This window comes from Protopterus annectens, chromosome 9.part0 (genome assembly GCF_019279795.1).
Source record: "Protopterus annectens isolate FY-2018-M chromosome 9.part0, PAN1.0, whole genome shotgun sequence".
NCBI classification, from domain to species: domain Eukaryota; kingdom Metazoa; phylum Chordata; order Ceratodontiformes; family Protopteridae; genus Protopterus; species Protopterus annectens.
Window position 1 is genome coordinate 1,070,984,853 of NC_056743.1, and position 26,492 is coordinate 1,071,011,344.

The 26,492-nt window shown below is 43.1% G+C and overlaps 1 protein-coding gene across 1 annotated transcript in view; it reads left to right on the forward strand.

Moving 5' to 3' along the window:
* ESPL1 (extra spindle pole bodies like 1, separase) overlaps nucleotides 1–26,492 on the forward strand; it is a 2,570,648-nt gene that overhangs the window by 1,986,562 nt on the left and 557,594 nt on the right. Inside the window, exon 24 of the mRNA XM_044083892.1 lies at nucleotides 1,551–1,673. Within this exon, the coding sequence (XP_043939827.1) occupies nucleotides 1,551–1,673 (123 nt within the window). The remainder of the gene's footprint in view (nucleotides 1–1,550; nucleotides 1,674–26,492) is intronic.

Genomic DNA, 26,492 nt, shown 5'->3' on the forward strand with positions numbered 1-26,492 from the left:
TAATAAAAAAAAAAAAAACATACATATATATAATATACACACAGGCACAAGCCTTCATATTAATAAAATCTTTACTTTTATCAGTAAGTGCCTCGGGTTCTTATTTTATTTGCTTTTTCCCCCCCAGGAAAGTCCAGTTGGGTAATAAATGTGCCCCTTTTTAGCAGAGGCCCATGGAGAAAAGCTCCAACAATATACAGTAAATACCAAAATAACTGCATTTCACATAAAATATGAATTATATGTAAAAAAAAAATACATATAAGTCGAACAAAGTAATGTAAACCTTAATAAGCATAGTGTAGATAAACATAATACTAACAAAATGCATAATTATTTTTTTGTAATAGCACGAAAAAAAAGTGAGATGCCATTGTTTAATGTGACCCATGAAGTTAAGCTGTATAGTGAAAATGTTGAAATACTATGGGCTGGATATGTAATAAAAATGATCATGAGGAAGAGAAATATATTCAATGAGTGCTAAAAGTATAAGGGAGAGGTACAAAAATGTGATACATTTGTTTTAAAAATATATAGACATATATTTAATTATATAAATAAAGATAAATATAAGTGGTAATAGGGGGAAGAGATTAGAGAAGATGCATTACTAAAAAGAGAACAAAATTCGGTAAACTTATTTAGAGTAGAAGAGGACAAAGATGGGGGGGGGTTATTGTAGGTTAAAGGTACAATACTGATAGGATGAAATATTTTAAGTGAGACATTGTGTGAATCATGGTGGAAAGGTGACAAGGAAAGCATTTGTGTTTTTTTTGTTTTTTTTTTAATTTAATAGTAGTAGTAGAAGAAAAGAGGGTGAGGGAATGGATTGCATAAGTGTCAAAGTTAGGAGTGGGTATTAGGAATAAAGCAGTATAATCATGTATATCTACTCCACTGGACACAGAAGCATATGACGCGAGCTGCAGGGCTACAATTTACTGCCAAGTCAGAAACATGGCACCTTGGTTTTATTAATCATCAGAACAACACACTCAGTAGGTATTTAATATTTATTCTGATTATTTCTGCTCCTCAGCATCCAGATCTACTATTATGGTAAGTGCATATTTTTTTAATTAATGTGCCCAGTTATGTCTGCTGATAAAAGCATGGGTCATGTATTTATGATGATAGGTGCATGGGTTTATAAGTTAGTACTGGGCTAACTGCCCTTGCGAGCCATTTTAAGCCTAGCAAATTATCCCTGTTGAGACTCAAACCGTGTACCTTGTGTTTTTGTGTTTGTAAGGAAAATACCTTAACCATTAGGCCACCCTCCCAACCCCTAAATATACATCTTCAATCTGTAAAGCTTTCAACAGTGGGGAGAATCAAACCTTGCACCTTGTGGGTGAAAGGCATACACCTTAACCACTGTACCACTGACCTTTCAAATAAACAGCCTCTGCAAGGCTCGAACCCAGTACCGTGTACACTACAGTCATAGTCGTTAACCACTAAGCCATCATAGCAGCATGTTACTTATTTGTGTGTGCTCATTAACTTACAGATAACTGTTATCTTTTTTTGTTTTATTACAGATGTCCCTCAGTTCAGCTGTGTGCGAGTTTGATGCCATTATGAAGGAGCAGAAAGCAGTATGTAACCTGACTGATAAGCGGGAATGGTGGGAGGGAAGAATAGAACTTGACAGAAGGATGAAGGTAATGACTGACTACAAACCTAAATTTCGAAATTTCATTTGATGAAAAGGTGTAAAACAGTCAGCTGAAAACATAGCTTTCTAAAATGTTGTACATTAATGTCTAGGTGAGTTCTGTAACATCAGAGTAGTCTTTTTTCCAAAGTATCTCACATTCAATTAATGGAGCTGATGAGCTAGGCATCGCTAGATAAGCATTCAGGTTCAAATCTCTATGAGGGATCTGCCCTCATCAGTGACACAATTAGAGCTCCTGTAAACTGGAAGGTCAGACCTCACTGTCTTACTTTTTTCCCATACCCTACATGATTGTGACATTGTTTTGGGATAAATATTTGTGTGTGGTTTTCTTTTTTCTTTTTGAGCAGTTCAAAAAATAAAATACTTTATCATCTGCATGTTCAATTTCAAAGGAAACATTTTTTTCACAAAATGTCTTTTAAATTTGAAGATGCGTTTCAAGCTTTTAGGGTGGCAAGACAACCTGTTTCACTTTTGCAAATAATTTAAAGTCCACAATGTAGGTGTTCTGCATGGTTATCTTGTGCTAGAATAGAATATTTCAAAAACTGAAATATTAGCAAATCCTTCTGTACTAATACACTGTACTATAGGTGAAGACTGAGTGGAAAAAAGGAGATTAATGGCAGTGGTGATATCCCCTTAGGGTCATAAAAACATTTGGGGTGACCTCAGAATTTTTTACTGTGTTTGTGGCCGCTCTCCATCCACATCAGGGAAGAGGCCGAGTGCCATCAGCAGAGTCTTCTGAGTGGTAGGTCTGTCTGTTCCTTTCTCATCTCCTTGGTCTCTCCCCCACCAAAGGATGGAGGTGAACATATAAGTAAATGGAGGCAAATAGATTGCCTCATGTAGTCTCCAAGCCCAACACTACTAATGGTAATGGAGTAGACTTCTTTGCATCCTGCCATTGACCCCAAATTCAGGGAGATTTGTCCGTCTCTGTGACATGGAGGAATGGAGCCCTAACTGCAAACAAGTAGTGAATTCAGCACTGGAAGAAATAGAGAGGGTGAGGGCAGAATAGAAATGAAGGGGTAGAGTCCAATTGCCTCCATATTCGGGGCATATATCTGGGTACATGCTAGGTAGTAGACTCTCAGATGGCCATGCTGAGGTGCTGTCTAGAAGAGTGGCTAAGGCTGTGGTGTTCATAGAGGTGTAGGCATGTGCCTCCGCCCATTGTACACCCCACTGCCTTGGACCCAGTAAGCTTATGTATTGAGCTGCAGGGCTACAAGAAAGAAAAGCCATCTCTATCTGTGCATATTCTGTTCCCATTCGTGGTTCACACGATTTTTGCCCCAGGAATAAATAAGCCATAGAACTTCAAACCAGGAGAACACCGAGATCAGTGAGGCAGTTCGGTATAGCAGATGGTCAGAGGAGACTGTGCAAAACAATGTGTGATCTTGGAATTGATGGCTAAGAAAGGGGGTTGTCCTCAGGAAACACACTGCTCAACCAAAAAGATCCCGCTGACCTTTTGGATGTCTCCTCCTTCCTCCTTGGTAACGCCTCCTACCAAAATGATGGTTCATGTTGTCATTTAACAGTCTTGAAAGGAGCCATATGTAGTAGCCCCTGTGACTCAGGTTTTAAGAAGGGAGGCATATTTTCAAAAATATGTACAAACATCACATCTTCTGAGGTGACCAAACAGTGGCACACAAATATAACTTTTATGTGCTTCATAAGCCACTGTAATTTTTTAGGGTATTCTGGTACCTAATAATTCATTCTGTATTTAACTCAATCAGTATTTCCCTTTACTTTTCCCTATTCAGCTGAACTTTATACTCTTTTATATCTTTTTTCATTAAGATTATAGAATGTGAAGAAAGAGAGAGAGAGACTTTCTTTCACTGGCATTCATCCCTGGTCCTCTCCTTCAAGTACAACTGTTATTCTGATCCTACCTGTTATTGCAGCAATGCATTAATATATAATTACTCCACCCCTCCTTATGCAGGCTGTAACATTTAATTCAGCATCAAAGGCTTTATTTACTCCCATGTCCAGTTAACTTATCTGCATCATTTTCACCATTGTACCTTCAATAACCTAATCTTGAAAATGTAATGTTGAATTTGCATACATCGCATAACATATTACAATCAGCCTTTACTTGTCATTTGATCTGTATGTGTGAACCACTAGAACACTTCTAACAAATATAAAAACATGTACTTGACCTTTGGAACGTAATACATGTATGTCACCGTTTGAGTGCTTTGCCTGTATTCCCATCCAGTACAATATAATGCATAAAAAACAGGCGCAACTCAGTCTGACAGAAAAAATGCCACTTTTGAAATTGCAAGTAACCCTATGCCCAGAATGTTAATCAGTGGCAACTTTGAAGATATTTATTTATCCTTCCTTTCACCCTGGTTGCTTAAGGTATCCAATAACACTGTTAATTATCCTAACTGCAATTCTTTTAAGAAAACATGTACCATATACTCTAAAATGATCAGTAACACAGTATACGTAGGTGTTACAAAACTTTATATGTGAGGTTGCATCATTCCTTTTCATTCTTTCAGGTTAATACTAATGCATGGGAGTCCACTAGATCCTAAAACAATTTTGATTTAGGAAATGCAGTCTGGTGAGAATACAGATTCCTTGCCTCCAATAGTCAGTAAAACAATTTGATATATGTTGCCATCCTCTTGCATATATTAATATCACTGATTTCTACAAGGTTTCCAACTGTTTTTCACATAGCTGTCCCCATGTCTTGATACCTATTTAATGCTGTAAGAGTCCCACTTAAGATACCTTCCAAGTCAAACTATGTTTAAAGCAATGCAGTGTACTGTTTACAAACATATTTCTTGTCATTTTGGGGTTGAAAAGTTCAGAGTATTACTCACTAAATATCAAATGCAAACAATAGTAAAAAATTTACAAAAAATGTTTTTTAAAAGAAACTATAACTGTAAGCTCCCAAGTAACTAGCACTTACCAACTAAAGTTATAACTTTTATTTGTGTAAGTATTGTTGGCTGTTTGTAAATTTGAAATTCAAGACAAAGCTTGACAATGCAAAAACAAATGCCAGCCCACCCATCTTTTCCAGTTTATAGTTTAAACCTTACTGGGTGCCCTGCCCTTGCAAGATATTTTTTCATACAACATATGAACTTGGCCTTGATAATAGAATAAAAAAAACAGTGTAAGAAACTTCTCTGTCTGGAAGTTTAATTCCTTTATGTCCAGTTAATCACTATATATTAAAAATCAGAAAATGGTAGTAGAGGTAGAGAACTTAATGTCCTAAATCAAAAATTAATTGTATTTTGAAATACTATTATTGTACAGTATTAGTAACTCTAGTAGGTATTCAGAAGTAATCCAAATGGAGTAGGTATTAGGAAATAATCCAAGTGGAGTAGACAGTCTGTTTTTCAGTCGAAAATCCTTTAAGCACACAAGCAATCCAAACAAAATAAAAAATAAATTGAATGATGGTCAGAAACTTTGGGATGAAATTGTATACCTGTTATCAGGTATGGGAGTGGTTTAATGTGAAGTTGTTAAATCTCGCCGTTTATTCTCACTGATGGGTTCGAAGCCGATCCTCGGCTCCGATACGGCCGATAGCAAAGCTCGAGACCAAGCCCCTTATCCCATGACGCACTGCTGGAATTACCTCAGATCTAGTTTGCCATGGCACGGATCTCTTGGTTTCAGCATTGCTTGAGACTGTTTTCATCTATTAGCAACTTTTTACAAACCTTTTTCTATTTTCTTATAGTGTTAGTTTGGTGCTACTTTAGTGTGATTTAAACTTAGTCCCTTCCTTATTAATAGTTGTTCTGGCAGATTTTGACCTTGGCCTTTAGTGGATAGTTGTGATAGAGTTTATTAGATACTTCTGTCAGTTTATATGTGTGTGTGTGTGTGTGTGTGTGTGTGTGTGTGTGTGTGTGTAGGTGTGTGTGTAGGTGTGTGTGTAGGTGTGTATATGTGTATGTGTATATATATATATATATATATATATATATATATATATATGTATGTATGTAGTGTATGTTAAAACTGTTTCATATTTGCTATTAGTTGTGATAGAGTTTAAGCATTTGCATATTTATGTCTGAAGTTAAAGAAAAATCTAAGTCTGGGTTCCAGAAATGTCCAGACTGTGGACAAAAGATGTCAGTCACTGACGGGCACGTTCAGTGTGTATACTGTTTGGGTGCGAAGCAGCTACAAGAATCTTGTAGTATTTGTCATTCCTTCTCTTCTAGAGTGCTGTTAGAAAGGAAGAGAAAATTGGTGGATCGGGGTTTGCTTAAGCACCCCTTCTCTGAAGCTTTGAGTGACCAGGATGGTGCCAGCAAGTCATCTAAGTCTACAAAATCTTCTGCGGATTCCAGGGAATTTAAGAAGGCTAAGAAAATGAACGATTCAGGGCCATCGGTTCCATTGACCTCGGAGCCAAGTGTGTCTTCCTGTCGGAGCCAGCTCACAGCCTTGGAGCCGGTCCCTGAGGCTCCTTCATCTTTTTTGCTTCAAATGGCACCATCTGTGCATTCACGAAGTCTTCTGTCAGCCTCTCTGATCTGGATATGGACCGTTTGGTGCAGAAGCTCTTAAGGGCACCAGGCCTTAGCATATTATTGTCTGCTCCGACACTCCCGTCGGAGCCAAAGACCATCACCCCGGACTTGACTGCGCCGCCTCCTCGGATCTTTAGAGCCGGAGGAGGTCGACCTGATGTTGGTTGATCCTCTGGAGCCGAGACCTGCCCCGGTATCTTTGGTTCCATCCGCTCGGACGTCCTCGGCATCGACTGGGGACTCTAGGAGCCAACACTCTCCTGTCGGGCCCGGTGAGGTTAATCATACTGACTTGTCGGTGCCGACTCTTCCTCTCGGGGCTTCGGCTTGGATGAGCTCGGCTCCTACCTCGGACTTGGAGCGCATGGCTTCAGTGCAAGAGGATCAGACGATCCTTCTGATTAGTCTACTCCTCATCGGAGCCCTGGTGCTTTCGAAGCTATGAGTAGAGTCACGTCTCCACGTACATCTTCAGCATCAGGTCCGGCTTCTTCCTCCACTCAAGCGCCTGTGTCTGCTTCTGTTTTCATCGGCCAACCCAAGCATAGAGACCCTGAGCCTCAGATAGCCCCACAGCGCGCCCCTTGCTCTTCCGAGACCTCTCCAGAGGCTCCCGGTGAGGAGGTTCCCAGGAAGAGGTTGTGTAAGAAGAGACACTTGGACTCCCCACAGGAGTCTTTGACATCTGACACTGACTTGGATGAGTCAGAAGGGTCCCTCAATCCCCCTCTGAGGATACCTCCTTTGCAGAGATACTAGAGATCCTCTGGCAGAGGGGTGACTGGCAGTCTAAAAGCCCTACCGAGGATGAGTCAGTGTTTCTGAAGGCTTTTGGGTCTCAACCTTCCACCTCTTGGGTGTCTCCACCTTATGACGAGCTTATGGATCTGATCTCTCATAGGGCATGGGAACCTGTCCCTCGGAGGCCAAATATGTTCATCTCCGCCCCCGTGGATAAACCTTTTTTGACTAAGGGAGTGCCTGTTGATGCCATGGTGGTGGCGGTGGCCACCAAGAAGGAAATATCTGAGACTTCCTCATGTATCCATCCTCTTAACAGAGATTCTGGGATCATGGATAGATATGGGAAACGCATGTATAGTTCAGCGACTTTTTCTCTTCATTCACTAAACTATTTAACCCACTTCACCAGACTCCAAAGAGATCTCCTGAAAGAGCTAGGAGATGCTCTCCAGGGTACAGTAGCTGCAGGGGTTTCCAATAAAGTTACCAACCAGCTCACTACTCTAAACTCGATTGTGAACTCGTCCATGCTTCTCGTATCTTATGCACCTGATGGTTTGAGTAGGGCCGCAAGTTCAGGCATTGCTCTGCGTAGACATGCCTGGATGCGTCTCTGTTCCTTTGCAGAGCCCTTCATTTATCAACACCCCAATTGATGGCTCATCCTTGTTTGGGCCCAAGGTCAAGGAAACTTTGACCAAGTGTGAGCAGGAAGGAAAGACGGTCTGCCATCAGAGTCCGCTTTTCTAACCCTACTTGGCCTTATCCTAAAGGCCTTAGCAGCGAGATGTGGTTCCGAACAGCCCAAGGAGCCTTTCGTGACACACGTGGCGAAACCCCCTCTAGAGGCAGAGGAGGGGGTTATAATGGAATGTGCCGCCCACGCAGCAGAGCGGGTCTGCAACAGCAGGGTGACAGGTCAATTCTCTGCTCAGCCCTACCAACGCTCCTGAAAGGAGGCCCGGCTGTCCTGCTCTGGAGGCAGTTGGGGGTCGCTTGTCTTTATACCCAGAAGCCTGGCTAGACATAACTATAATTAGCTAGATAAGCCTTATTTATGAGCTCATTTGGCTGCAGAGGTACAATTGCCTGCCACTAGCAAACAAAGGTAGTACAGTCAGAAACTGAAGATGTGGGCTTGGAGCTCCAAAAACAGTGATGTTTACTGTTTCTGCTTGTGCATGGGAACCATGCATGCATAAGTAAGAACATTGGAGGGCTTTACAGTGAAGCAAATGTTCATGTCTGCCACTAAAGGCAGGCATAGAGTTTTATTAGAGAATGGCCAGCTGTCCCAGCATGTAAGGGCTTTCCTGTGTGGCCTCTGACTTGGGTGGGTGGAGGTAACAGTGACGTAGGAGTGGCGCTCCCATGAGACACCATGGGCTGTCATTAGCTTCCCATTTCTTTTTGAACACCTTTATTAAATTGTTCTGCAAGACATAGGTACACAAATTAACAGGAAACCATATTAACATTTTTCATATTTACATATTATCCATTGCATATGTTTTCATTCTTAGCAATTACTGCATAGTACAACATTACATAAATTGCCCAATGGCTGTCTTCCCTTAAACTTTCCTCCTCCTCCTGATCTTTATTCTGCATGTGTGATTCTCACAAATTCCATTTATTTCATTCCACTCCCAAAAATCATGTTCCTGATTATTACTTTCTTCCCCATCATGCCACAAGCATTTGCAATCTACATGAAGAAAAATTCTCTGAAGTCTGCTAAGGATACAAAAACAACTCTGCAAGCACTTTCAAGCAAATCCTAAACCTTCTGGACTTTTTTGCACACATGGGAATCATACAGATGTCCCTCCATCATACCTTTGCAAATTGCCTTCTAGTCTCTCTTTCCCAATATTTTCTAAACTCCTGTGACTGACTGATTCTTAGTTAGTTATATGCCCTACTAATTATGCCTTTTTTACAGCAATTTATGTTGTAGACTCTACTAAAACCTCTACTAGAGATAGTCTTTCACTTTGCACATCCTCATCCCTTTCTCGTTGCCTGTACTTTGTCAGTCTCTGGTAGGGAAAATCCAAAATCCTACACTGTCTATATTTCATCATCTTCCCTTTCCACTTTGCCTGTGTAGCTCTAAAATATCCCTTCAAATCGGATAATCCTAAACCATCTTGTTTTATTGGAAGGATCATCTTAGCCCACTTAATTGTTGCCCTTTTTCCCTTCGAAGTGAATTTCTTTAACGCCTTATTAAATGTCCACACCTTGTCTTCTGGTTGATTACATTTTGCCTGACCTGGACTAAAAGCATTTTCACAGCTTGTATTTCACTCTCCATATCCATAATCAAGACAGTTTCTCAGTTTTTGTATCATCTTTTGTTTAGTCTCTTCCCAAAATCCTTAGCTACCATAGCATTATCTTTTTTAATTCCTACGCCTAAATCCTTTATCCCCATAAGTATGGATATTGCTGAACCAATTCATGTGGCTAAATATTTTGCTACTATAACCTTTGTTTTATTTTCTTTAATTTTATATCCCAAAAAGACTTGAAAATATCTCAAAATGTCATACAAAATGAAAAATGTCCTTTTATTTCCCAGTGGTTTTACATATAAAGCAGATGTAGCAGAAATATGACACGCTGTCTGGTTCCACTGTTTAAAACACTGCTTGTCAGAGAAGAACCCGCTTATCTTAATTCTCGCCTCCAACCTTTCATACATTCTCCTAATTTTACTCTGTGATTCTGTCAGGAATGCAAATGCTGTACTCATAAATTCTTATGAGACAGTTAATGATTTCTCTGCATCATGACCCAGCAACAATTGCAGTTTTTTTAGTTGTATTTTGCTTATCTCTGGATTATCATTATTTTGGTAATATTGTCATATGGAGTAAGAAAGTATACACCTCAGCTACTCTTGCTATCAGGGCACTAAATTGTCAGTTTCATATGCTGAAATTTCAGCAACATACCTTGGAACTCCTTGAACAAAGAGTCTTCCTTTCCTGCTTGGTCATAATGTAAAGATTTATAAGAGTTAATGCATTCTGCAAGTCAAGTAACTAAACACACCTTGCACTGTGGTTTTGATGCCCTAGAAGCTTCTTGCAGGGCAGCAGTCACTGGATCTGTCATTAGAAGGGCATGCATGGCTTAAGGAACAGCCCCTGCCAGATTGTCAAATCTAAATTGTTGGATGCCCCATTGCACAAAGATAACTTATTTGGCACTAAGGCAGAAGAGGTCTTAAAAAGATGGAAGAAAAAGCAAAATCTATTCAAACTGTTAAAGATTTCTTGCAGGTCCAGCCCCCTAGGTTCAGCAGGCATTGTCCCTCAAAACACTGGTCCTTTCCTGCTCCCAGAAAACCGGCCCAGCCTAGGCCCAATGGAAGCAGACCCCCCCACCCCCACCCCAACAGCAGCCCCAGGGAATGCAGAGATCTGAGCAGTGGACTACCTCCACTTCAAAACCAGGGAGTTCTAAGCCATCCCCTTATGGTAAAAACTCACAATGACTTAACTCCTCCACCCCAACCCACTGCACACCTTCACTTACCCCCTAGGAGGAAAACTCTCCTTTCACTCAAGCACCTGGGCCAGCATTGCCAAGGACCACTGGGTTCTGAACATTGTGTCTCAGGTATACAGATTTTCCTTCCACACCCTTCCAACCCCAAAAGGGTTCCCAGATCTACCACCAAATCAGTGGGCAGAGGCTCAAAAGCAAATCCTTTCCCTGCTCTCTATGAGGGCAGTAGAGCATGTTTCTGCAGAACAAATAGGCCAAGATTTCTACTCCAGATTTTTTCTGGTGCCCAGAAAAGAGGGCAGATGGCGCCCCATCCTCTATCCATTCTAAACACCTTCCTGGTGATCCCAAAATTCAAAATGCTCACCCTCCAGCAGCTGCTACCCATGCTCTCCAAGGAATCTTGGCTAGCCACCCTAGATCTAAAAGAGGCCTACCTCCACATTCCTATCAGGGAATCGTGCAGGAAGTATCTCTGCTTCAGGGCAGGATCTCAGTACTTTCAGTTCTCTGCATTTCCCTTTGGCTTATTTACTGCTCCCAGAGTTTTCACAAAAAGTCTGGCACCTGCCATTGCCTTTTGCAGACAAAGAAATATTCAGATTTACCCATACTTAGACAACTGCCTTATTCAGGCAGACAGCCAGGAGAAGCTGCTCAAGCAACTACAAGACCCTACTAACCTCCGTAGGGTATACAATCAACGAAAACATATCCAAACAGGTGCCCACCCTAAGGATAATTTTCCTGGGAGCAAGTCTGGACACAGCTTCCCGGATGGCATACTTTACACCAGAGAAACAAATTTTCCTGAAAGCCTACTTTTCTCAACTAGCCACCAGGCCTCAGCCTACTGCAAGGAAGATCTTGCATACTACTCATTCCATATGCCAGACTGCATCTGAAGAAACCTCAGTGGTACCTAAAGAGCCTTTGGTGCCAACACTCTCAAGACGTGGAAACTCTACCTATAATTCCTTGCCTCAGAAAAGATTTACTTTGGTGGGCAACAGCATGCTTCCACAACAAGTGAATGCCTTTCTCCGCATCCCCGCCGCCCAGACCCTCACCACAGACGCATCAGACTATGCTTGTGTTGCATGCCTGAATGGCAGGTGCATACAGGGCTAATGGAGCCCACAGCAAATACTTCTGCAAATCAGTCAAAAAGAGGAGATGGCTGTGCAGCACACCTTAATGGGGTTCTCCTGATCAAAACAACCAACACCACTGTGATGTGGTACATTAACAAGCAGGGAGGGGCTCACTCCTACCCTGTACACAGGCTGGCCATGACCCTTTGAAACACAGTCTCTGCCATGCAACTACACCTGTTAGCACAATTCCTGCCAGGCTCTCTCAACTGTCTGACAGACCAATTAAGCAGAAATCTTCTGGACCCAGACGAGTGGCAATTCAACAGAAGTACCTTCACCCTAAGAACTCAGAAATAGGGAAACCCGAAGGTCGACCTGTTTGCCTCCCACAACAACCATCAGCTAATTCTGCACCAGGGAGCATTACTGCATGGCTTGGAAAGTGGATGCCCTGTCCTTCCCCTGGGTCAATCTATCAGTCTTTGCCTTTCCTCCCCTACCTCTCATCCCCAGGGTACTGCTCAAAATAAGGGAGGAAAAACCAATGACCATTCTCAGCTCCAGGCTGGCCCTGACAGCACTGGTGCCCCCTTGCTGCACAGCCTGTCCTCGCTACCCCCATGGCATCTTCCTCAGATTCCAAACCTCCTGACTCAGAGGGAAGGGGAGTTCTTGCATCCCCAATTGCAGACACTCAGTTTGGCAGCTTGGCTTATTCCTTACCCCTGAACCAATCTGCCAACCTCAGTAAACAAGTTCTGGATGTTCTCCGTGAGGCTAGACATCCTAGCACCAGAAAGTCTTATGCTGATAAATGAAAAAGGTTCTGCACCTGGATCCAGGCTAAGGGAGCCAATACAGCGCAGCCCTCCCTCCCTCTCATCCTGGATTACTTAGCTGATCTACTACACATTGGCCTCTCTTTCTTCTCCTATAAAAATTCATGCCTCTGCTTTTTCTGCTCATTTTCCCACTGAGCAGCCCCTTTTCTCACACCCTTTGATCAAACAGTTCCTAAGAGGGGCTAGCAATTTGAGGCCACCCTGAAGGGCACCAACACCAGCTTGGGACCTTAACGTTGTATTAGAAAAGCTCTCCCTGCCCCCTTTCGAACCAGCTGCTTCTGCAGAACTAAATTTCTCTCCTGGAAGACGTCATTCCTTCTGGCCCATCAGTTCATGCAGAAGAGTCTCTGAGCTGCAAGCACTCATGGCTGTGGAACCCTTCATCATCTTTCATGCAGACAGGGTATCCCTCAGAACTAACCCAGCCTTCATGCCCAAAGTGGTGTCCAGTGTGGCTCTCAACCAATCCATTCATTTGCCCACCTTTTTTCCTAATATCCAGAACAAGGGGGAAAGGATTCTTCACTCCATAGATGTGCACAGAAAGCTCAGATTCTGTCTAGACAGGACTAAATCCTTCAGAAAGTTTGATCAATTTCTGGTTAGCTTTGCTACAGGGGCAGAAGGCAAAGCCATCTCCAAACAAAGCATTTCCAAATGGATAGCACACTCCATCCATTTCTGCTACAAACAGCATGGAAAGCCTCCCCCCAAGGGGGTCAGGACACACTCCACCAGAGCAGCCTCCACCTCTGCGGCTTTCCTCAGAGGATTCCCCACCAAGGACATCCTGAAGGCTGCCGCCTGGACATTTGTTCACACTTTTACCAAGCATTACCACCTACCTCTCTTCTCCAAATCCAGGGCAGGGATTGCCTCTGCAGTCTTGCAGGGCATCCTAGCCAGTCCCTAGTTTCATTGATTGCCTCCAACCTTTTCCTCAGCTTTGAGAATCAACCCAAATGTGATGACTGCAACAGTGAAACATGAAGAACATACTACAGTTGTGTACACTTACCATAAATAGGTTCATATGTAGGTACTAGGCTATCGGCTGTAGGGCCTCTACAAGCCTAACCAAAAAGGTACCCTGGCTTTCGCCACCCAACTTTTCCTGTGCCCATGTCGAACAGAGCCGCAGAGGTGATCCCCAGGGTGAATTTACGATTTCCCATCCAATCATCAAGATTTTTCTTGAGTGCTAATGAGGAGCTTTGTTTGATATAGATAGGTAGTTTGTTCCAGAGTATGGGAAGTCTCTGGGACAGGAATCTATCCCTCCAGCATGTTCTGTTTATTGTGGTGACAAGGTTTAGGTCCCCTAGACCATGTAGCTCGAAGGGATTGGTATTTCTTTAAGTGGAGCATGTCCAACAGCTCTGGGTTTGACGTAGCTTTGTATGTTAGGCAGAGATCGCCTCAGAGTAGGCGATATGCGACGGAGTAAAGCTGGAGTTTTTTGAGACGGTCTGCGTAGGGCATCTGTTTGAGGCCAGTAATCCTCTGTGAGGTATTTCTGCGGTCTTTCCAGTTGTTTTAGATGTCTTGTGAGGTACATACCAAAAGGGGCGTTGTACTTTATAATGGGTCTAATGAGTGATGAGTAGAGGGGAACAATGATCTCTCTTTTCCTGGATGAGAAACCTTTTGTGATGACGTGTGCCATGTAGAAGGTTTTCCTGATCACTGTGGCGGTGTTTATCAAAGGAGAGACTACTGTCCACCTGTGTCCCAAGGTTTCATCACATATTTGGTGTTAAGTAGACTACCACCTATGTGGTAGCTTATGGGTAAAAAGTTTTTACCAAAGGGGATGACAGTGCACATTTTGGCATTGAGCTTGAGGCCATGGCTTTGATACCAGGCATCTGTCTCAGTGAGGCCCTTTTGTAGGATGTCCACATCGCTAGGAATTTCAATTATGGCTCCTAGTTTGCAGTCATCTGCGAACTTCATTAGCCAAAGACCACCTGTGTTAGCCTGTACTTCAGAAAAGTAGATACCAAACAGGAGGGGATCCAGGACTGAACTCTGTGGTACTCCACTTGTCACTGGTCTGAAGTCGGATTTGGAGTCTGCTACTTTCAGATTGTGGGTTCTGTCAGTGTGCCAATTGGCAACCCATCTTGTGACATAGGGATTTATACCTAGTTTAGTGAGTTTATCTATAATTCCAGAGTGGGGGATGGTGTCAGAAGCCTTGGCGAGATCTAGATAGACTGTGTGAACCTCCCCACCCTTGTCTACGGCTTTGGTGACTGCTTCAAAGAAGTCAATCAGGTTTAGGAGACATGATCTACCTTTTGCAAACCCAAACTGAGTGGGGTCCAGAGTTTGGAGATTACCAATGTCTTTGTTTATAAGTTCCATGGTCTTGCACCCAAGGCTCATTAGGTTAATTGGGTGGTAATTCCTGGGGTCCGTGGTGGCTCCCCCTTTGTGGAATGGGATAACTGTCGCTGTGCGCCATTCAGTGGGCTCACAGCCTGAGGTGAGGCTATGATTGAACATGGTGCTTGGGTGGGGTGCCAGTTCATTCTGTAGTTCATGTAGAACGCAGCCTGGGATGTTGTCAGGTCCCATGGATGCTCTGTACTTGGCTTTGGAGGATGTGGTTTTTACCTGTGCAGCCGTGATTGCAGGAACTTTGCATTCTTCTGGTATAGAGATGGGCCCTTTAGGGGGTGGGGAGGTAAAGTTAGCACTGAACCTATCTGCCAGGATGTTGGCAATATAAGTTGGTTCTGTATATTTAGTGCCATTGTGCTGTAACTCAGAGCAGATCTGAGTGTTGCCATTGAAATTCTTGACATAGCTATAGAATGCTTTGTGGTTATCTTTAGAATCTGTGGTGGTTTTGTTTTCATGACGAGCTTTGGAGGATTTTGTGAGGGATCTCCACTTCTTACTGAGGCTGACAAGGGAGTTCTTCCAGTCATGGGATTTTACTCTTTTTTTGCAACAGTTTCTTTCTTCTGTTGTAGCGTTTATGGCAGGGGACCACCAAATTGGATTCCTTTTTTTGGAGGATAGCATTTTGGTTATGTTAGGGATAGCATGATCCATACACTCATGTAAGTGCTTATAAAGTGCATTTGTGTAGGATTCAGCAGTCGTACCTCTATTGTCCGTCTGCATGGGTATCGTGAAGTTTGCCACTTCTGTCTTAGGAAGTGTGAAGTTGGCTTTGGAGAAATTTTTTACGGTGGTTTCCCTAATGGGGGGTGGGGGTGGGATGTGGATGTCTAGGCTGATTAGCTTGTGGTCGGATCTGACCAACAAGGAATTGACCTCTGGTGTGGAACACCATTCGCCCATGTTGGTAATGACCAGGTGTAGGATATTTCTGCCTCTGGTGGGGGTGTTGATAAGTTGATCCAAGGCGCTGGAATTTATGAATTCTAGAAAACGTTTAGCAAAAGAGTTGATAGATTAGTTTTCCCAGTTAATGGTGGGGTAGTTGAAATCGCCCATTATTAGGGTGTTGGGTTGTACCCTAATATTTTCCAGTGCATCAAGAAATGAGGAGTAGGAATCCTGGGGCATGGTGGGGGATTTTTAGCAAGTTGCAGTTTGGATTGCGGTCTTGCCCAGAGTTAGTTGCACTTGGATAATCTCTGATGCATTATCCTGAGCAACTAGCCTGGAGATGTGGATATCCTTAATGAATATGGACACGTCTCCACCTTTAGTGCTTCGGTCCAGGTTAGGTGGCCGAAAGGTGTGGTATGAATTATAGCCTGGTAATCCAGGGGTGCTCTCTGGAGCTTTGAACCAGGTCTCTGTCACTGCACAGATGTCTGTGTACTCCATTTTAAGGAGTGCCACGAGTGAATGCATTTTGAGGTTTAGACTTCTAGCATTGAGTAGAATTACCCTCAGATTTTGCTTGCTTGTACCTGTTACGGTGGTGAATTAGTCATTTGAGCCTTGCCTAAAAAAGGCACTATAGGGGTGGCAAGAGCCTTAGCTATTATCCGGAATCCCAAAGGTGCCAGGTGCAGGCCATCTCTGGCAAAGCATCGTGGTCTGTCGATCATGTCATCCCAGTCAGACAGATACTGGATCCCCTTAGAATGACACCAGAAACTTAGCCAATTGTTGAAGTCAATCATTTTGTCCTTGTACTGTGATATCATTCTGGGTGATGGCAGGATGGTACTCAGGGCTAGGATCATACCTGCCTGGGCTACATGATCGGAGAGCTCCTCCATGTCTCTCTCCATGTAGTCCAGGGAGGTATGTCTCAGGTCATTCACACTAACATGGACAGTGATAGTCATATTTGTACTTGTTATGGAGTGACCCGAGTGTGTGCATTATGTGGTGGATCCTGGCACCCGACAGGCAGCTGACAGTAACTTTCTCCTTGTTTAGCTTGGTGAGTGGAACATCAGTGTGTCTGACTATAGAGTCACCCATGACTAGAGTGTTGGGTACGTTGTTATGTCTTATGGGCTGTGGTTGAGTGGCATATTGAGTTTGTGGGCTGTGTCTCATTTGGGTTGTGTTGGGGGTGGAGGCTGCACGCGTTTCTGCTTTGGAGCTCTCTGTTGCTTGAGCAGATTTTTATTGAGAGCCTCTGTGAATGTGTGTGTGTGTTTTGTGTTGCTGTGTGTTTGTTTTGGTGGTGTTGGTTTTGAGGGACTATATGATGAGTGTGGTGTGGTGCAAGTGTTTACCTTCTCCTCTTGACTGTCTAGTCCAGTCTTGGGTGAAGAGAGCTTTGCTTCCAGTTTAGCTATACAAGTGCATCTCTCACAGGTTGTAGTGTTTGGTGGTAGGAAGAGGGGGTTGTCTGTGTACAAGAGGCAATTGCTGCATTGCCCCAAGATGCCCTGAGTCATCAGGTAGACAGGAGAAAACACCGGGAGCTGACCCTTAGACATGCCTGGATAGGTGCTTATTTATTAAGTACTAAAAATTGTTTTCCTCTAGACAAGTGAGGAAAGTTGAGTGCTGTAGTAATTTGTAGCTTATTTGCTGCTTACAGTAGGTTCTGATCAGATGCTGAGCTCAAAGAAACAGATTTGAGTGCTAAAACTAAAAAAAAAAACTGGCCAGTTCTAATGGAAAATTTGAAGAGCAGACTTTATGGTGCCAGGAATAGTTTAACCCTAGCTAAGCGGCGATGCATAAAGTGTATTTTACATACATATATATATATATATATATATATATATATAAATAAATAACAGTAGCAAATGAGCAAACTCATTTAAACAAATTAACCAATAAAAAGCTAAAAACTGAGTCCCGTTCCAGCAGTCTTTGATCAGACAAGTTCTAACTGCACACTCCTGCCACTAGTGTGCAGGGAAACCTTCTCCAGAAAAAGATGGCGTGGATTAGTGCTCAAGATATACAAACAAAGTTAGATTCAGCAGGTCTGAATTTAGTGTATGCTATAGCAAACAAGGTGTACCAATTTCAGAAAGAAACAGTTCAGATAAGCAGGCACAATAAGCCTTTAACCAGAAACTCCCAGCTCAGAAGGGCAGAATCTACCCTCTCCTCCAACAAGAGTGCAAAACCACACCTTCTTAATGTAAAATAACTGGCCCGAAGCCCAAGTGCTTATACCAAAACTAATACACTCTTAGAATAACAGACACTAAGCCTTAATCACCAACTCCCAACTTAGAAGGATGTAAGCTACCTGTCCTGCCACAACAGTACAGACCACAAGCCTTCTTAATGTAAAATGGGTCTGAAGCCCAAGTGCTTCAACCAAAGGCTTAGAATAACAGTTACAATTTAATCAGGCCACTAACAAGCAGTAATAAATGCAGCAGAATAAATGCAATAAAGTAGGAAGAAACACAAATACAGTAAAAGCAGATGAATAAAGTGCAATTTTTTTATAGCAATAGAAAACGAACAAACTGATTTAAACAAATTACCCATTAACCAGTAAAAAACCTCAGAACTGATCCCTGTTCCAGCAGTCTTCAATCAGACATCTTCTAACTGCACACTCCTGCCACTGGTGTGCAGGGGAACCTACTCCAAAAAAGATGGCCTGGATTAGTGCTCAAGTTATACAAACCTAGCTAGATTCAGCATTCCTAAATCTAGTCTATGCTACAGCAAACAAGGTGCACCAATTTCAGAAAAAAACAGTTCAAATAAGCAGCCACAGTTATCCTTTAACCAGAAATTCCCAGCTCAGAAGAGCAGAATCTAACCTCTCCTCCCCCAAGAGTGCAGACCACAAACCTTCTTAATGTAAAACAACTGGTCTGAAGGCTAAGTGCATAAACCGAAAGGCTTAGAATAACAGTTGCAATTTAATCAGGCTACGACCAAGTAGTAATAAATGCAGCAGAATAAAGAGAGTAGTTTTAAGAAGAGGCAAAAACAAAATAAAGTGCAATTTTTTTTTTTTTTATAGTAAAGTGCAAGGAGAGAAGAAGGAGGAGCAGAGGTTAAGAACTTAAGTGGGTTAGCCTTCTCAAATGCACTCCCTGTATTAAGTAGAGTGAACACCAGACTGGGAGGGGTGTCCCAGATCAAATTAACAAATCAAATGTAGATTTTAGAGTGTATTCACTGATGCAGTCCTGGTCCCCCCCTCCATCCCTCTTTCTACTCTTTCTCCTTTTATTACCTTTCTAACTTATTCTCCTTTCCTTTCAAGAGTCATATTGGTATTTATTTTCCACTAGTGGGGCTTCTTCCACCAGACCCTGGCCTCCTACTTAGGGGCTCCTGACAGGTTAGAGTAAGAAAAACTGATGTAATAGTGCAGGCTGCCTTACTTTATACTACTGACGACCTGATGTCAGTTCTCAAGCGGCAGCAACCGATGCAAAAATACTAAGTCTCTGGCATTCTGTCCGGCCCACGGCTACCATGGCAGTGATACCCCAAATGTGATAACTGCAACAGTGAATACATTCTAACATCTACATTTATGCTAAGTGTACCCAGCTGTACTTTCTTTACATCAGCACAATATGGCTTCCCTGGCCTTTTTCAGTAGTGAGGGGACATTTCTGATTCATTATAGCCCATATTGACACTTTTGCAGGACCAGTATAGACCCTCTGCTACAATAAAAATACAGGAACATTTGGTGTACGGTGAGTTGAATGAAAATGTAAAAGGTCCCTTTCTGACTTGTTTCCTGAGGAGAATTTTTGCATGAGGTACATTCCCATAAGAACTGCACTTGGGATGCAGTTCAGACAAAGGGCAGCAGTGTAAGAGAAAATTTTTCCATAGTGAAAAGCAGCAACTGAATGGGAAAGCAACAGCCATAATAAGAAATCTTGTATTGTTCTATCCCCTGGGGCCAGACTCTGTGCTTTGACTCCAGTTCCAGACACCCACTCTGTAAGAGTAATGTTCTGTCAATTTACCAGTAATTGGGATCCAAGAAGCACTGGTGAATAAGGAAAGTACTTGCCATAGGTTATTCCCTATTCCCCTTCAGCATTAAGGTGAATTCTTGACATCTTAAAAAGCAGCTTTTATTTACTGTATTGGGCTTTTCAGTAGGAGGTTACATTAAGAGATAAGCAACATTTTTTTTTTTTTTTTTTTTTTTTTTTTTTTTTTAGGGTTCTTTTTACCAGGGAGAACAAAGGGAAGATTATTCTTCCAATAAGAGCCTTCACAGCTTCAACACAGAGAAATTCAAAATCTTGACCCTCTTTGACAAGAAATGCTTGGTTGCTATCTTTGTATATGAAAGTGGTCCATCTCCACATTCACATCTACAAGGTCCACAGGCAATTCTGTATTTTCAGACGGGAAAACAAATTGCCAGTTTGCTTGTTTGGCTTTCTAATCTACTCAAGATATTTGACATGTCTATCTCAATTGTTACCCACTTTAACTTATGCACCTGCTGAAGTCTCATAGTTGCATGATCATCCTATACAGGCCCAGTCTGTGGAAACACTACAGGTGGCTGTGTAGCACACACACCAAGTATTTCTTAGCTTGGGAAATCCCTGAATTGCTGAAAACTTTACTTATTCCATTGTTTAAAGATCCCTCTGGACAGGATGCATCTGAAGGTTTTTTTTCCCCATTTCTCAGCACATCGGTACATGTTGTCCATCTTCTTGGTGCCCAGTTTCAAATTTAACATGAGAAAACTGCAGATGTGAAGTTGTTCTAGCTCGACGTTCATTCTTACAGATGGGTTCGGAGCCGATAGTCTGTTCCGAGTCTGCCTACTACAAAGCTCGAGGTTTACAGACAGCTTGAGGCCAAGTCACTATCCCATGATGCACCTAGAGTTACCCCAGATCTAGTTTGCCGCTGCAATAGATCGGGGGTTCCTTGCACAGCTCAGGCCAGTATAATTTTTTTTCTCTAACTATTTAGGAAAATTGTTTTTTTTTAAAAAAAATTTGTTGTAAAGATATTTTAACTAGTTTGATAATCTTTCATATTGATAGCCTCTATAGCTCGTTATTAGAGATATTTCTTCTTTTTCTTGGCCTCTTTTTTTTCTATAGGCCTTTAAGATTCCATTTCCCTTTGGTGTGCTTTAAAATCATTATATAGGTAGTTAAATAAGTAATTATTGTGTGTGTGTGTGTGTGTGAATAGTTTAATGTTCAGGCCATTTGTTATTTAGGACTTGCTACTTTATCTTCGCTTTAGTTTAAACTCTGCTAATTGTTTGGGTGTGTCTCTTTATAGTACAGTACATAGTTATTTGTATACTGTATTTTTGAGTATGGCTGATCAGGACAAGGATAAGCATCCTAAGTCAGGATTTAAAAAGTGTCCAAAATGTGGGCAGAAAATGTCTGTCATGGATAGTCATGTGATTTGTGTGTATTGCCTTGGAGCCCTGCACTTACAGGAAATCTTATCCATTTGCCATTCTTTTTCATCCAGAGTCCTTCAGGAGCAAAAGAAAACCTATTGATAGAGGACGTCGTAAACCATCGTCTCAGGAAGCTTTGAGCGACCAGGGTTCATCTAGCAAGTCTTCAAAGTCTTCCAAGGTGTCTGCTTCTTCGGAAGTAAAAAAAATCTAAAAAGTCTACGTTGGCTCCATAGCCCTCAGAGCAGAGCATCTTGTCTTTTTGGAGCCGGTCCCCAGTCCTGGAACCAGTGTCCGAAGTCCTTAAATATCTTATTATACAGTCAGTACCTCCATCCATCCATCCATTCATCTCTGTTCTCGAATAGCCTGTTAAATTTGGATGTGGATTGTGTGGTGCAGAAGCTGCTAAAGGCACCGGCGTTCGCTAAATTTTTGTCGGCTCTGACCTAGGTGGTTTCGGACCCTAAATCTGTTTTGCCATTGGCTTCTTTTCCTCCTCTGAGCCATACCAGTCCTTCAGAGCCGGAGGAGTCAGACCTGATGATCGCTGAGCCTTTGGAACCGATGCCTGTTCCATTGTCAATTCTGTTTATTCGGACTTCCTCTGTGCCGATTGAGTCCAGGGAGGATAGTCGAACTGACTTTTCGATTTTGACTTTGCCTTTCGGGGCTTCGGCTCGGATGAGCTTGACTCCTACCTCTGTTTCGGAGCCCACTGTCCCAGTGCCGGGGTGATTGATGGTTTCCTTTGATCCAGCAGTCCCTTCTCATCGGAGCAGAGGTGCCTTCCAAGTCATGAGGAGAGTTATTTCTCCCAAGACATCTGCGTCTTCAGGTCCGACTACCTCCTCCCTAAAAGTGCCTGTGTCCGCTTCTGCTTCACAGATCCTTTCTAAGCATAGAGATTAAGGGCTTCAGGAAGCCCCATTGGGTGGCCTCTGCTCTTCTGAGACCTCACCAGAAGTTCCCAGGAAGATACTCTTTAAGAGGAAGCACTTAGACTCCCCACAGGAGTCTCTCACATCCGATTCTGACTTGGATGAATCAGAAGGGTCCCCACGGTCCCCCTCTGAGTAGATCTCATTTGCTGAGATACTAGAAATTCTTAGACAGAGGGGTGACTGGCAGTCCACCAACCCTACTGAAGACGAGTCGGTTCTCCTGAAGGCTTTTTGGTCTCAACCCCCCACCTCTTGGGTGTTTCCACCTTTTGATGAACTCGTGGAGCTGGTCTCACAAAGGGCATGAGAGTCTCCGGACACCATGGAGCCTGTCCCTAGGAGGCCTAATAAATTTATTTCTGCCCCCCCCCCCCCAGGAAAAATCCTTTCTTACCAAGGGAGTGCCAGTTGATTCCATGGTGGTGGCGGCAGCCACCAAAAAGGAGATTTCGGAAACTTCTTCCTCTGTCCATCCTCCTAACAGAGATTCTAGGATCACGGATAGATACAGGAAGCGCACAGTTCAGTGACTTTTGCACTGTGTTCACTGAACTATCTCACCCATTTTACAAGACTGCAAAGAGATCTCCTAAGAGAGTTTGGAGATGCTCTTCAGGGTGCAGTAGCTGCAGGAGTGTCAGATGAAGTTGCCTCCCAGCTTGCTACCCTCAATTCCAAAGTCAGCTCGTCCATGTGCTTTATTTCATATGCAGCTGATGGAACGAGTAAGGCAGCGGGTACAGGAATTGCTCATAGGAGACACTTTTGGATGCATTTGTGTTCCTTCGCAGAACCCTTTGTCATCCTTTGTCAACACTCGTTTTGATGACTCGTCCCTTTTCAGGCCCAAAGTTAAGGAAACTTTAACCAGGTGTGAACAGGAAGGAAAGACAGTCTGCTGTCTGAGTCCGTTTTTCCACTCCTACCAGACTCTACCCCAGGGGTCAAAGGGGAGGAAAGATGTGGTTCCGAAAAGCCCAAGGAGCCTTTCATGATACACGTGGTGAACCCCCCTCCAGGGGCAGAAGAGGGGTCAATAATGGAAGATGCCGCCCTCGTGGCAGAGGGGGTTCACAAAAACAGGGCGACCGAGATCAGTTCTTTCGGAAGTCCTACCAGTGCTCCTGAAAGGAGGCCCGACTGTCCTACTCTGGAGGCAGTCGGGAATCGCTTATCTTTGTATCCAGATGCCTGGCTCAAAATAAATGACAGCTGGGTACAAAGTATTATTTCCAGAGGATATTTCATTCCTTTCGCCACACCCCCTCCATTGACAACAAAAATCCCGGATGTTCCACCCAGTTACATGGAACAGGCTGCAATAGAGATCCAAATGTTGCTAAGAAAGAGTCATCCAACCAGTCCCAGCAGACCGCATAGGTTACGGAACTTACTCAAGATTCTTTTTAGTTATGAAAAAGACACGGGACTGGAGACCTATTTTGGACCTCAACAAACTAAACAGATCTGTCAAGAAATAGAAGTTCCGGATGGTCACGCTTCAGTCGATACTTCCCTTTTTAGGGAAAGACAATTGGATGTCCTCGATAGAGCTCCAGGATGCGTACTACCACATAAAAATGACCAGACCATCCAGGGATCATCTGCGCTTCCAGCTGGGAGCCAGTCATTACCAGTTTCGAGCCCTACCCTTGGGTCTTACTATAGTCCCCAGAGTGTTTGCCAAATGTATGGCAGTGGTCACCTGAGACGTTTAGGATTCCAGGTGTTTCCGTACCTAGATGACTGACTCCTCACCATCACCACTAGGCATCAGCTAATACAAGCGAGGGACACCAGTCTTACTCTCTGCAGTCAGCTGGGCAGTACAATAAACTCAGAAAAATCTGCCTTGTCACCATCACAGCATACCGTTTTCATCGGAGCAGAATTGGACACCACCACCACTACTTTGAAACTTCCAGCAGAAAGGGTCTTATTACTCTTTCAGCAGGTCCACAATATCATATCCAAAGACAAGGCTCCAACATCAGAAGTACTAAAATTGTTGGGCATGATGGCAGCTGCAGTATTAGCCATACCGTTGGGCCACATGCACGTGCAGATTCTGCAATGGCCGTTATTCACTCAATGGTCTTACCAAGAGCTCACAATGTCTCATCTAATAATAATCACAAACACATGCAAAAAGGATGTTCAGTGGTGATTGACCTCTCCATGTTACGATAGGTCGTCCTTTTGTTTTACCCCCACCAGGGGCCGCAGTGACCACGGACGCTTCCCTGATAGGGTGGGGGGGTGGCATTTTCAGGGAAGAACAGCCCAAGGCACATGGACCGAACAGGAGACCCATCTGCATATCATTGTTCTAGAGATGAGAGCAGTACTTTTAGCTCTGCAGTACTTCCAGGATTCTCTTCCTCTAGGAACAACTGCGATTCAGACAGACATGTCAGTGGTCTGTTACTTGAACAAACAAGGAGGAACCAGGTCCTACCCCCTTTATCGCGTGGCCCTAAGAGTATGGCAGTGAGCTAAATCCACCCAGCGCTTTCTGTTAGCAACGCACATCCCAGGGAAATCCAACATGATAGCTGACAAACTGAGCAGAGCAATTCTGTTGCCTCACGAGTGGTCCCTCAAGAAACAAATAGTGGAGAGAATTTTCCACAGGTGGGGCCAGCCTTGCAGCCACCTTTTTGCCAGCCACATGAACATTAAGTGCAGAAGCTACTTTGCCCTGATTCCCTCTCCGAGAGAAGTCCCAAAGGACACACTCATACATGATTGGCCTTTGGGTCTTCTCTATGCATTCCCACCAATTCCCTTAATACCCAAAGTATTACAGAAAGAAAAAGCCCTGGGGAGGACCATCATTCCAATAGCCCCTTACTGGCCTCGTCAAATTTTGTTCCCCTTCCTTCGGCTTCATCAGTTGGAGGACCCTTGGATTCTGGACCCAGTTCCAGATCATCTTATGCACTCGTCGGGGGAACTTCATCCCTCTCTTCAGTCCCTGAAGTTGACAGCTTGGCTGCTCCAATACATAGCCAGGTTCCATAACCTTTCAAATGAAAAGCAGCAGATTCTGATATCATCTTATAAATCCTCTACTAGGAAGCTATATCTTAGCAAATGGAAAAGATTTTCTATATGGGCCTCTCAAAATAAAATTGATCCCTGCCCAAGCCCCTATTGCCTCCATTTTAGAGTTCTTGACTATGCTTTTCAATAAAGGAGCTGCAGCAGCAACAGTTTGGGTACAACTTGCTGCTATCTCTAATTTTCACCTTGGATTTGAAGGATTGAACATATCACACAAACTATCCAAAGCCTTTCACAAAGGGACTTTTCATCTCAGACCACCTGTGAAATCCCCTTATGCCCCAAGGAATCTAAATGTTATGCTTTCACGCATTATTCTCCCACCTTTTGAACCAGCTTCATCATGCAATTTGAAATATTTGTCATGGAAGACTATCTTTTTTAGTAGCCATCACTTCTGCCCACAGTGTCAGAACTTCAGGCCTTGTCCATAAAGCCTCCTTGTTTGATTTTTCATGCTGATAGTCTCTCCCTACGAACTAATCCCTCATTCTTGCCCAAAGTTTGTTCTGAAGCTAACCTTAACCACAGATTATAGATTGCCAGTGTTCTTTTCCAAACACACCAACAACTTACAGTATATGCTGCACAAGCTTGATGTTCATAGACAGCTCAGATTTTACTTGGATAGAACAAGAGTTCAGGAAATCAGAACAGCTTTTCGTTTCCTTTTCAGATTCCAGAAAAGGTATGCCAGTGGCAAAAACAACTCTATCTATATGGCTATCTGACTGTATCACATTTGTTTATTCAGCTGCGAATATGCCCTTACAACACAAAATTAAGTCTCATTCTACCAGAGCAGTGTCTACATCCTCTGCCTTTTCTGCTAAACTTCCTATAGACAACATTTGTGCAGCAGCCACTTTATCAAGACCTCATACCGTTATCACTCATTACAAAGTGGACAGGGCCTCCTTTGGGTCTACTGTCCTGAAAAACGTACTCCCGTGAGCCACCCAAGAAAGATGGTGCTGGGGACGCTACCCATCTATAAGAATGAACTGCGAGATGGAACAACTTCACATAAAGAAGTTATGTACTCACATAATGTTCCATGTGAGTTGTTCATCTCGCCTTCATTATTACTTCCAACCCTCCCTCCTACCCCCTCCAGGGTTTTTCGAGGACAGAGATGCTAGTTTTATTCTGGTTGCTCAGTCTTTCTATGGGTTTTCTCATAAAGAGTGATAAGAATGACACGTGGTACTATTATACG